Raw genomic sequence first — 13,609 nt, 5'->3', positions numbered from 1 at the left:
AATAAACTGAAGGCACTAAAGAAACCCACCCTATCACAGACACACAAGACAGGAAGGCCGCCCTACAAGCTGTTGCATGGGTTCATCATCGGAGATGCTCGTACAGTCGTCGGACACAGTAGTAAACACAGGGACAGACACAGAACTGCTGCAAATCACTCCACGTTCAGCAGATGATATTTTAAGAAAGGGAAACAGTCTGAATGATACCCCTCTGGTCGTTGGGAGATTGGACCTAGCCTCTTACCGGCTACAACGACCTCCTGGGTCGGGTAATGGCCGATCTCCCTCATGAGTTGGTGAACCGGGACGGAATTGACGTCCTTCCTCTTTGTTTTTCTTTTTTTTCTAGCAACAAGTGTTGTTGACAGTTTTCCAGTAAATTCTCCCTCCCTCCTCCAAAGTGTTCAGCCTGAGGAGCTGAAGGCAGCGTTCTATGAGATTTAATGTTAGGTTCCAGGTTTAAGCAGCTGGCTGTTGCTAGTCCTCTCTTGGGTGTGGGGTCTGTAGTTCTTGGGGCTGCTGCTTGGTACATTGGGGTCCTTCTCTCAAGAATTGAAAAGGGGTTTGGGCAGGGGGATCTGAGGGGGGTGGATGGGGCATGGCTTTACATATGGAGGATGTTGAGGGCTTTAAATTGATATCCTGGAAAGTTAGGGGTTTCCAGCCAAGAAGTATACCATATTCAGCTAGCTTAGATGAAGTGTGGCACAGGTAGTGAAGCTTCAGGCAACACACCTGACAACAGAAGAAGTCAATAGCCTCTAACGTAGATGGCTTGTTCAGCTGTTTGCATCAAAATGACTCCGCATATGCCAGAGGGGCACTCATCTGGATTAAGCCGGGAACCCCCTTCCAAGCTACACACATAATTATAGACAAAGAGGGTCATTTTGTATTGGTGAAGGGGAGACTGAGGGGGAGAGAAGTCACGATATGAAGCATATATGCCCTGGATCTGGACCAGACTCAGTTTTTCCAGTGCCTGTGAAGACCACTGTCAGAATTGGTGGCGGGTGACGTAATTTTGGGGGGAGACTATAACTGTGTGATAGACCTCCCCATGGATAATCCTGGCCTACCCTAAAAGGCGCGTCACCAGACTAGATATGTTTCTCTGTTCCAAGCAACTGGCGGCCAACATTGAGGGGTCGGAATACCTAGGGAGGTCCATATCTGATCACAGCCCCTTCTTATTGAGATTTGCTCCTACCATGAAGAGAACGAACATCCCTCTGTGGAGACTCAACCCTGGCCTTCTTGAGGATGACTGCTTTAGACAGAAGCTTTCTACCGCCATTGCGAAATACTTTGAAACAAATCAGGGCACCGCTAGCTCCCCACTGATAGAAAGGGACACTTTTAATGTTGTAATCAGCGGGCAATGCATGGGACAGACAGTAGGCATCAGATGAGAAATAAACAACGAGCTCCAGACACTGGAAGCACAAATTCAGGCAATTGGCAGAGTTACAGAGAATGATACAGAGACTAGGAAAGATTTATCAGACCTAAAAAGCACTTTCAATGAAAACTGGGAAAGATTGCAAATGTTACATCTATGTGCTTACCGGGAAAAAAACACGTAGAAGGTGAAAAGGCTGGGAGGTTGCTGACTTGGCTGATTCACTCTGAAACCAGAGGATCCCCAATACCTAGCTTATTAACACCAGGGGGCACACACTCTTCTCACCTAGATGGATCAATGATTCATTTAGAGATTACTATGCCACACTGTACGCAAAGCCTAGAGAGTTAAATGAAACTGGTCTAACAACATATAAGCAGAGCAAAAAGACCTAGGGGCAGAGATCAAAGAACAAGAGATTAGTATAGCAGTCAAGGCAATGGCCAGAGGGAAGACACCTGGACCGGATGGTCTCCAGGTAGTATTTTATTGCACTTATGTTACTATCCTGGCCCCATACCCGGAAAAGCTCTATGCAGCTTCGCTGAAGAGGGGGCCACTACCTGGGTCCACTAGGGAGGCACTGGTGGTCCCCTTGCCAAAAAACAAGTCAGACTTACCGGGCACAGCAGATTTTAGGCCATTGGCAATGTTAAACCTGGATTCTAAAATACTTAGTAAAGCTCTGGCCACCAGATTAATGCCCCACATGCAGAGACTCGTTCATGAAGATCAGAATGGGTTTAATCCGACCAGGTCGACCTCTAAAAACTTGCTGAGGTTATACAAGGTGTTGTTTCACGCGGACCTGGAGATGTTTCCCAATGCGGTGGATGCCGCTGTAGACCTGGAAAAGGCCTTTGATTCCCTGTGCTAGGATTTCCTACTCAAAGTGATGAGGTCCATGGAGGTAGGAGACAAATAGCTGAAATGAGTGAGGCTTCTCTGCTCAAACCCCACTGTAAGGGTGCGTAGGAGCAGGCTAGTGTCTGAGTCGTACCCCTTTTATAAAGGAACAAGGCAGGGGTGCCCATTGTCTCCACTGCTCTACGCTCTGGCTATAGAGCCATTGGCGGAGCATTTCCAGCAAATGGGAGAGAGATATGGGATCACCCTAGACGTCTCAATGCACATGATCTCGTTATACGCCGATGATATCCTAGTCAACATCAGAGATGTGGGGATGGATATATATGAGGCGTTTCAACTCATGGATGAATTCTCCACACTCTCGGGACTCAACATCAACAAACGTAAGACCCATCGGCCTCCCAGAGGGACTAACCTGGTCGCCAATCTCCATAACAAATCATGGCCAAGTAGACTTACTGCATGGTAACCTGGGAAGGGCGGTTTGAGCCTTAAAAACGAATGTGGCATTTTGGCAGACGCTCAGGTTTCCGGTAATGGCGAGGTTGGCGCTCTCCAAAATGGTAATGCTGCCAAAATTGTTGTACTGTTTTGTAAAACTGCTGGTGGTGATACCTAGGAAATGGTTCAGGGATCTGGACAGTCTGTTAAGAGAACTGGTCTGGGATGGTGGGAGACTCAGAGTGTCACTTAGAACATTGCAGCAACCCATGAGTTCAGGGGCGCTAGGTGCTCCAGACTTCGAGGCGTACTACCTGGTAGCACAACTTCAATCTTTAGCACAGTGGTTGGACAGACTGGGACACGGGACACTAACATTTGGTGCTTAATCCCCTCATGAAACTCTATTGCCCAGAATGCTAAGACCCAAATTTAAGATCCTGCATAAGGAAGTGCTGCTGGAGGTGGCCCTGAAATGTTGAGATAGATGCATAAGAGAGGCAGGGGAATTACTGCTATATGCACCAGACCTTCTTATAGTGGGATTGCCCAGAGAGGGTGACGGAGCTTCTTTACACAAGGTAAGTTGAGAACCAGGAGAGTAACCGGGGTATACACTATCCCAGACTTCTACCAAGATGGAGAACTTCTGCACCTAATGGAGTTCCTGGAATATCATGACCTAGGTCCAGGACAATTTCTAAACTATCACGCAGTTAGAGGCGCCATGGCCGGGATTTGGGGGAGGTACACACATGAAGCAGAAAGGCAGCCGGTTCTGCGTGCAATGGTAACCCTGGGAACAGCCAGACAGCTGGTGAGATGGTTGAATAAAGCAATAATGGAATTATCGGCTGTAAATTCGACCCACATACAGGAGAAGTGGGGGGGACTGATTGATAGACCCTAGAGGTAGAGTGGAGAAAATCCCTGGGAAATATTGGAACAGTATCCTCTGTCTTGAAATGTATACAGTTTAACATACTATATGACATATCTCACGTCCCATAGACTTAACATCATGTATGGGACTGCTGATAAGGCATGGTGCCGCCGTAGTGAAGTAGATGCTAATTTCCTACACATGATGTGGGACTGCACGGGTGTTTGAGGGTACTGGGTAAAGATAATGAAAACCCTGAACTGAGTCTTAGGGTGCACGCTTGACTGAAAGCTAGAAATATGCCTCTACCCCAGACCAAAGGCCCGAAAGCTTGGGCATAGGTTTATAGACCTAGCTCTAGTGCTAGCAAAGAGATAAATATCTCGCAAATGGAACTCGCAGAGAAACCTATGGGTAGATATTTAGAAAAGGAGCTCTCGAGTTTGGCCAGGGCAGAGGCGAGGGCATTGATCAGAGAAGACAAGGTAACAAAACAGCGCAAACCCCTGGCTGAACCCTGGACAGAAATACTGAGACACTGGGAATCCCGAGATTCCAATGATGCAGAGAGCAATAGTGAAGGACCCCCCATTTATGGAAGAGATTGACCATTCCCTCATTCCCCCTCCAGGTACAACACAGGAAAGTCAAATGATACTCTCAGAATAAAGGTGAAAGATAGGCAGGCTGGCGGCTGTGGAAATCCAAAACCCTTACTCCCCTAGGGATTGCAGGGATCCTCTCGCTGCCCCCTCTTTCCCTCCTCCCCCTTGGCTAGTCAGACAGATAGCAATAGATGGGGAGAATACCATATCCTGACTGGAACAATAAGAGGGACCCCAAATAAGAAATTAGTAGCATTTCATTGTTATAATTGTTTATTATATAGTTGTTAAGCATATAGTGAAAGTGTGTAGGAAAAAAACAGAGAGCTCTACAGGTGACGCACCGAGATTTTGTATGAATCTGGAAAACAAAGACAACATAGACAGCACAGGTATAACCACAACCATTAAAATGAAGCTAATATAATTTCAGGTTTAGAAAAAGAATCAATTAGATACTATGTCATCTTGTTGACTGGATAGTGTAATGCATAAGATGTCTAAGGGCCAGATTATGATCTCGCTTGGAAAGCTCTCCGTACGACTTAGACCCCTAGGGCTTTCAGAGCGAAACGTGCTCTGGGAGTCCCATCGAGCGAGTAACATGCTGCCGTATCCTTACAGACGTGGTTCGCTCGGACTCCCATTGAACTCTATGGGAGCTCGTGTACAGACGTGTACAAAGGCTCCGATAGCAGAAAAGGCGTGGGTGGAGAAAAGCGTACACCCTGTGGCGGACACACACTGTGTATGCCTAGATCGGGGGACCCATGGGCACACCCCTATGACAGATTCAGAGAGCCCCGGGAGAATGGGGACCTGCTATGCCCCCCCATGGTACGCTTCCAAAAGCTGTTTGGTCTTGCTGAGACTGAGGTGAAGCAGCTGTCTGAATCATGCATTGTGCTTGCTTGGTCGGAATTCGGCTCATTTGCACAGCACTATTCGGCTACGAACAAGTCGTGCGGAGCGGTTCGTGTCCGGAAAGGATTCGGTCAACACGTACGTGATTTTCACATTGTACTTGGTCGTTCTGACCTGTGTACGATTCTGTCGGAAACAAGGGCTACTAATCGGATCCGAGAAAGCCAAATCCGATCAGAGGCCTTCTGAACAACATAATTATTGTGCTCTAACATGTGATACCCTCGGATATCAAACTGATTATGTATATTTTATCACATGTGGTGTACTGTGGATTTTCTTTAAAAAATGAATATGCTAATGAAAATGATTTTTTTAAAAACAGGTAGATTGTGAATTTGGGTATATTTAAGAACTAAAAAGGGTCAACTTTTTGTTGGGTCGCATGTGTGTTTGTTTTATATATATATTTTTCGAACTTATATATTTCCAGTCTATTTTTTCACATAGAATCAACAAATCTGTATTCCAGAACCCAATCTTAAATGTAATGCAAGATAGAATGCAAATTTGATTTGACCCAGCCTGAAAGTGCCTTTGGTTTTCAGTTTGTCTAATTGGAGTTGCCCTCAAAAGAGGAAATAGGCCTTCACATAGAATAAAGGAACCACAATGAAATTGGCATGTTTAATTTAAAGTTACCAGAGGTCAGAATTAACACTATAAAATCTTGCCCTGATGACCCTTCATTCTGCATTTAATGAATGTGTATGTATGTATTGTAAAAGTTCCCCCTTACATATATTTTTGCATACATAATTTTATTCTCTTCATTTTGTTTTTGTTAACAGGTTTTCGCCAGCAATCTTCTTATACTTGATCAGTGTGGTCCCATCGCTGTGGCTTCTAGAAATTAATTACATCCCTGAGGTATTTTTATTATAATATAGTAAAATATACAGGTATTTGTTTTTTAAATAAGGTGTGGGAAATACCGTTCTCTGCAGATAAATCTTATCTGCTTCATTTCCGATTTAAATTTAAACATGCAGAAAATTCAACTCATTGGCAGGTTTTTTCCTGCTGTAAGTACAAATTTCAAGCTTGAAATTCCACCTAATGTTATTCTGTGAATCAGGATGAAGAATTTACTTTCATAATTGCACTTTTGTGCACCTCATCACAACACATTTGCATACAAATATTTGTCAAACGACTATTGCTTGCTTATGTGAGTGTAGCATTACCTCATATAGAAAAAACAGCTTTAGAGGACTATACAATTTGTTAAGATCACTAAACCTAAGTTACAGGCGAAGGAGATGGCTTATAACAAACAGTGTATCCCAAGACTAAGGAGCTATAAGGTTATATAAATATTACACCCACTGAAACCAGACAGTTCCAACTTAAAATGGAGAAACAGAAAGACAAACATTGTAATGTTGGAGCAGAAGGCTTTTATAGCAATTATTAGCCATGAGCCACTCCATTGTCTTTTATAGAGCTTCCAACATTACAATGTTCTACTGTAATGTTATGTAATACTATACTGTGGAATAGCATGAGTTAATATTATGGGGCGAACAAAGCAAAACCAAAGGGGATTATGGACAGAGTGTTGAACATTGCAAGCACTCACCTCCAGTAAACTGATCTGGGTTTAATCCATCATTATTCTTTAGCTCACTCTGCCACCCCAGTTCAGACATGGCCATATGCAAATCAGTCTGACCCTGTGCCTCATGGGAACAGTCCAGCCCGAACTCCCAAGCCATGTCTTCCCTGAACCGGAAACAAGCATCCTGGGACCGGTTTCTGGCTAATCAGCCGTCATTAGCCAGGCTAGCTTGAATCCAGGGGCAAAGTGAGCCAGGGACCCACGTCTGGGCATGCCAACTTAGGGCAAACAAAGCAAAACCAAAGGGTATGATAGACGGAAATCAGTTGACTGGGGGTGAGTGCTTGCAATGTTCAACACTCTGTCCCCTTTGGAATGTATACCTTGGTACAAAACCTCTACCATAAATGTGTCCACTGTGTAGAAATTCGAAATTCTGTCCAGATGACGTGGGAACTCATGCTTCTTTACAAACATCATACCCCATTTTGAAGAAATTGTACTGGGAGGAGTTAAATAGCAGACATGGGCATGACATAGAGAACGTGCTTCTGCCTAAAGAAATCAAACTACTTTATCTGTGAAAGGGTATCAATGTCATATCTCATTATGAACAGTGGTGGCTGGGTAATTAGGGTATTTATATCACAGTCTGTGATAAGCTAAGCGGAGGATCTGAACACAAACTCTTGCTTTAATTAATGACATTCTTGCCCATGCACACTGCCTGAAGCTGGAGGGCACCTAAGCAATCATCCCCTTTCAACTTTCAACTTGCACTGTGCATGTAGAAAACACTGCAGTAAGGAAAGGACTGCCCATATAAACCCTTCTCCCCTTTTATTGCTTCACACTCTCAGCCGTGGAACAGAGGAGTTAGGGACCCGATGTCGATAAGCTTACAATCTTAACAGCTTCTGGAGCCTGTCCCTGCTAAAGTGCTATTACATCTGTTGGGGTATTCAGGGGATTTCCACTGGGCCCTGGCATAATGCTGGCTGTGGCAAAAACTTGCACCCCCATTGGCCAAAAATGGCATATTGACAGCTCAGCATAGCGATGCCCATCACTGACATGTTGGCAGCAGTCTCAGGATAATGGAGGTCATGGTGTACTTAGTATTATAATGCTCTTCTTTACCATATTACGGGCCTTCTTGACATTGCTGCAGCAATCCATGGCATTTTGGTGGCTTTAGGATATTGCTGCCTATGCCAAGTATATTGTGAGCATTAGTGGCATAATTCTGGTTGTCAGTGGAATAATGTTGGCCCTGGGCTAATGGTGGTAAAAAACCTGTTGACTGGCATGATAAATTAGTTTGAAAAGTTAGAAACTCTACAGGTGTGGCTGAAGTACATATGAACTCTAGGTGAAAATAGAAAACTGGTTTTAACATGACAAGCATTTATTTACTGGAAATTAACATCTGGCAATTCAAGACAGGGGTAATGCCTCTTACTTTAGGGAATCCTCAGACCCCACTATGGCTGTCCATATTCATGAATATAAGTAGTTGGAACATTTCACCAGAATATACACTATTCAGATCAAGAATTAGGACCCTTCGGAAGATGGACCACTTTGAGTTTTCATTTAGGGGAAGTGCAGAGGGCACTTGAGGACAGTAGAAGGGGCAAGGCCCTGGGCCCAGATGGGGTCCCACTGGATGTATTTTTCCTCCTCAAGATCTATGGGCACTTTAGGTCGCTCTCTGACATACAGGGTGGCAGGGACCAGGGTTTGATGCTTGGGTTCACTTATGTGCGTGTGCGGCAGGCGATCAGAACCATCTATCCTGATTACCCAGCTGAACACAAGCCGTTGTTGGCACAGCAGGCGGTGTTAGCAGGTGAGGATCGCAGAGGCCTGATCACAAGGTTATATAATGCGTCCCCTAGGGAAAGAGAACAGCTTGATTTACCCTCATATAAAAATGGGTGGCGATACTGGGGACTTAATTGTCGCTGGATGTGTGGAAGTTCTGCTGTACCCTGACTGGCCGCCGGCAAAGTGTAACCTCTGAATCATCCTTTTTAAATACCTGCACCAGTTATACTATCCCCGGATTCAACTAATGCGCTTAGGTCTGCGGGAGCGGTACAAAAGGGGCTGGTGATGGACGGATCATCGAACCAATCAAACACTCACACCCAGTCAACAGATCCGGGTTTGATTCATCACCGTTCTTTAGCCCACTCTGCCACCCCAGTTCAGACATGGCCATATGCAAATCAGTCTGACCCTGTGCCTCATGGGAACAGTACAACCCGAACTGCCAAGCCATGCCTTCCCTGGATCGGAAACAAGCTTCCTAGGACCGGTTTCTGGCATTACAGCTGTATTCAGCCAGGCTTGCTTGAATCCAGTTGCAAAGGGAGCAAGGGACTCACGTCTGAGCATACCCTGCCAACTTATGGCGAACAAAGCGGTACAAAAGGGGGTGGTGATCGACAGAGCATCTGAACCAATCAACCACTCACACCCAGTCAACAGATCTGGGTTTGATCCATCACCGTTCTTTAGCCAACTGTGCCACCCCAGGTCAGACATGGCCATATGCAAATCAGTCTGACCCTGTGCCTCATGGGAACAGTCCAACCCGAACTGCCAAGCCATGCCTTCCCTGGACCGAAAAACGCTTCCTAGGACCGGTTTCTGGCATTACAGCTGTCTTCAGCCAGGCTTGCTTGAATCCATTGGCAAAGTGAGCAAGGAACTCACGTCTGAGCATACCCTTCCAACTTTAGCGAACAAAGCGGTACAAAAGGGGGTGGTGATGGACGGAGCATCTGAACCAATCAAACACTCACACCCAGTCAACAGATCTGGGTTTGATCCATCACTGTTCTTTAGCCCACTCTGCCACCCCAGTCCAGACATGGCCATATGCAAATCAGTCTGACCCTGTGCCTCATGGGAACAGTCATTCCCGAACTGCCAAGCCATGCCTTCCCTGGATCAGAAACAAGCTAACTAGGACTGGTTTCTGGCATTACAGCCATGTTTAGCCAGGCTTGCTTGAATCCAGTGGCAAAGTGAGCAAGGGACTCACGTCTGAGCATACCCTGCCAACTTATGGCGAACAAAGCAGTACAAAAGGGGGTGGTGATGGACGGAGTATCTGAACCAATCAAACACTCACACCAAGTCAACAGATCTGGGTTTGATCCATCACCGTTCTTTAGCCCACTCTGCCACCCCAGTTCAGACATGGCCATATGCAAATCAGTCTGACCCTGTGCCTCATGGGAACAGTCCAACCCGAACTGTGCCAAGCCATGCCTTCCCAGGATCGGAAACAAGCTTCCTAGGACCGGTTTCTGGCAATAACAGTCGTCTTCAGCCAGGCTTGCTTGAATCCAGTGGCAAAGTGAGCAAGGAACTCACGTCTGAGCATACCCTTCCAACTTTAGCGAACAAAGCGGTATAAAAGGGGGTGGTGATGGACAGAGCATCTGAACCAATCAAACACTCACACCCAGTCAACAGATCTGGGTTTGATCCATCACCGTTCTTTAGCCCACTGTGCCACCCCAGGTCAGACATGGCCATATGCAAATCAGTCTGACCCTCTGCCTCATGGGGAACAGTCCAACCCGAACTGCCAAGCCATGCCTTCCCTGGACCGAAAAACGCTTCCTAGGACCGGTTTCTGGCATTACAGCTGTCTTCAGCCAGGCTTGCTTGAATCCAGTGGCAAAGTGAGCAAGGAACTCACGTCTGAGCATACCCTTCCAACTTTAGCGAACAAAGCGGTACAAAAGGGGGTGGTGATGGACGGAGCATCTGAACCAATCAAACACTCACACCCAGTCAACAGATCTGGGTTTGATCCATCACTGTTCTTTAGCCCACTCTGCCACCCCAGTTCAGACATGGCCATATGCAAATCAGTCTGACGCTGTGCCTCATGGGAACAGTCCAACCCGAACTGCCAAGCCATGCCTTCCCTGGACCGGAAACAAGCTTCCTAGGACCGGTTTCTGGCATTACAGCCGTCTTCAGCCAGGCTTGCTTGAATCCAGTGGCAAACTGAGCAAGGGACTCATGTCTGTGCATACCCTGCCAATGTATGGCGAACAAAGCGGTACAAAAGGGGGTGGTGATGGACGGAGCATCTGAACCAATCAAACACTCACACCCAGTCAACACATCTGGGTTTGATTCATCACCGTTCTTTAGCCCACTCTGCCACCCCAGTTCAGACATGGCCATATGCAAATCAGTCTGACACTGTGCCTCATGGGAACAGTCCAACCCGAACTGCCAAGCCATGCCTTCACAGGATCGGAAACAAGCTTCCTAGGACCGGTTTCTGGCAATAACAGTCGTCTTCAGCCAGGCTTGCTTGAATCCAGTGGCAAAGTGAGCAAGGGACTCACGTCTGAGCATACCCTGCCAATTTATGGCGAACAAAGTGGTACAAAAGGGGGTGGTGATGGACGGAGCATCTGAACCAATCAAACACTCACACCCAGTCAACAGATCTGGGTTTGATCCATCACCGTTCTTTAGCCCACTCTGCCACCCCAGTTCAGACATGGCTATATGCAAATCAGTCTGACCCTGTGCCTCATGGGAACAGTCAAACCCGAACTGCCAAGCCATGCCTTCCCTGGACCAGAAACAAGCTTCCTAAGACCGGTTTCTGGCATTACAGCCGTCTTCAGCCAGGCTTGCTTGAATCCAGTGGCAAAGTGAGCAAGGGACTCACGTCTGAGCATAGCCTGCCAACTTATGGCGAACAAAGCGGTACAAAAGGGGGTGATGATGGACGGAGCATCTGAACCAATCAAACACTCACACCCAGTCAACAGATCTGGGTTTGATCCATCACCGTTCTTGGTCTGCGGGAGAGCTGTGTTTGCTGTGGGCAGGGGGAGGCACATTTTTTGCATCTTGCATGGAATTGCAGGGGAATATACACATTTTGGAGTAAGGTCATGAATATGCTTACAAACGTATCAGAACCTGTGCTATGTACTCCTGAGGTTTGCCTATTAGGCTGGGTAAAGAATCTTAAACCCCGCAACCGCAGACTGGTGGCTGTTTCAACCTTACTGGCTAAGAGGGCGGTGGTGCAATGCTGGGGGTCTAAACTTACCCCAACATTGAAAAAATGGGTCCATGATTTGCTTTACTGCAAAGAACAACTTGTGATCTGTGCCGAGAAATTGCAGAAACTTCACGCCCTAAATACTTCTGGGCTCCGCTATCTGTGTACCTTCTGGGAAAACCTGATTTGCAATAGACGCTGTAACTTTATGCTCTTGCTCTGTTTAACCTTTGGACTGTCACTTGTTGTAAAACTGTCACATGTGATGATATGCTTCGTTGTGGTAACAGTACCTTTTACCGTGCTGTGGAGAAAAAGGGAATGAGGGTGGTGGGACGTTCCTAGGGATGTTGCTTTACTCTATGGAAAATGCTTGTACCATTTGCGATCCTTGATGCCCGCCTTGGCCCCTTATAGGGGACCTACTGTATATTATACAAACTGTTCAATAACCAAATAAAAATTAAAAAGATCTATGGGCACAACTGCTCACTAATGTTTTAATGCTATTGCTAAAGCTCCCCCTCCCCCAAGAAAACCTCTCATTTTAAAAAAAGGCGATGAACTGCGACCAAAAAAAAAAAAAAGCCCATATCCCTTTAAGATTCAACAGTTTTACTGCACAGAATGGAGGATTGGGCTATTGAGAGCAACATTTTAACAGACATCCAATGTGGCCAAAAATGACTGGGGACGCTCTATCAAGGTTTTAATTTGTCATTACTTTTAGGGAAATTAAAAATGGCACAATCTTTCTCTCTTTCATGGATCTATCAGCAGCTTTTGATTGTGTATCCCATTCAAAACACTAGTCCATTATGGCTGAGTTAGGTGTAGATGAGGCCATAATTAATTTTATAAGACAATTGTAGAGGAATGTCAATGCATGTGTATGTTATGGGCAAAACGGTGAATGTACTGAGCACTTTAAAATTAGAAGGGGCGTAAGACAAGGGAGCGTACTCACCCCTTTTCTGTACATGAACAGAGTAGGGATATTGTAAAGAAGAAAAGCACGAGATACATCATATATTGGGTCTCTCCCCATACTTCTATAAGACGATGACGCAGTTTTACTTGCTAGAACGGGGAAAGGACTTCAAGGCCTGATTGATGATTACATTGTGTTTATGCATGACTTGGACTTAAAAGTGAATGAAAACAAAACTTTCACTATGATTTGCTGGGCAAGGTCAAGTAAAAGACCAGTCCATATTATTAATAGTGCTAAAGTTTGTGAGCCTACTTCTTTCTCGTATGTTTCACACTTTTATTAGATAATAAATGTATATGGAAACCTATGCCCGTCAATAGGATGTCTATGTTTCTAGAGTCAATACATGGTATTTAAATATTTACAAAAAGACTGGGCTCTAAGCTGATCAGGGAGCTATTAAATATATATGCCAGTAAATGTGCACCGATTGCCACTTATGGGGCGGGTATTTGGGGTATGGTGGATGTACAAGGAATTCATAGGGTAGAAACTGTGTTTAAAAAAGAAAAATCTATTGACAGTTCCTCGTAGTTGTTCCAATAATAATTTTATGAACTTTGTCCCTCATATCCCCTTCGCTGCACCCGTCGGCCAACAGCTGTCGTGAGCACTACCTCAGTAGTGCTGCGCATGTCCGTTGGCTGATGCGGCCGCCCACTTGTTCAAATCGCGGTAGAATTCGCGCCATTGTTAAGTGGTTAAATCAAGGATAAAATCAGTCATGCACCTTTGTTATTATGGTACTTCATTTGGAGAGGATACAGTTTTAAATAAGTTGATTCGGAAGGGCTGCTTGCAACTTCATACCACCCTTGATATGGCCTGGCTTGCAAAGTAAAGTCCATCTGTGAGGAGATGGGG

The 13,609-nt window shown here is 45.6% G+C and overlaps 1 protein-coding gene across 1 annotated transcript in view; it reads left to right on the top strand.

Moving 5' to 3' along the window:
- The window catches only part of TMEM26 (transmembrane protein 26), a 463,214-nt gene that overhangs the window by 316,987 nt on the left and 132,618 nt on the right, over positions 1–13,609 (top strand). Inside the window, exon 2 of the mRNA XM_086920080.1 lies at positions 5,923–6,001. Within this exon, the coding sequence (XP_086776206.1) occupies positions 5,923–6,001 (79 nt within the window). The remainder of the gene's footprint in view (positions 1–5,922; positions 6,002–13,609) is intronic.

The sequence above is a fragment of the Lissotriton vulgaris genome, chromosome 5 (genome assembly GCF_964263255.1).
Source record: "Lissotriton vulgaris chromosome 5, aLisVul1.2, whole genome shotgun sequence".
NCBI lineage: Eukaryota > Metazoa > Chordata > Amphibia > Caudata > Salamandridae > Lissotriton > Lissotriton vulgaris.
Note: the sequence above shows the minus strand (reverse complement) of the source record. Positions and strands in the feature narration are given on the sequence as shown.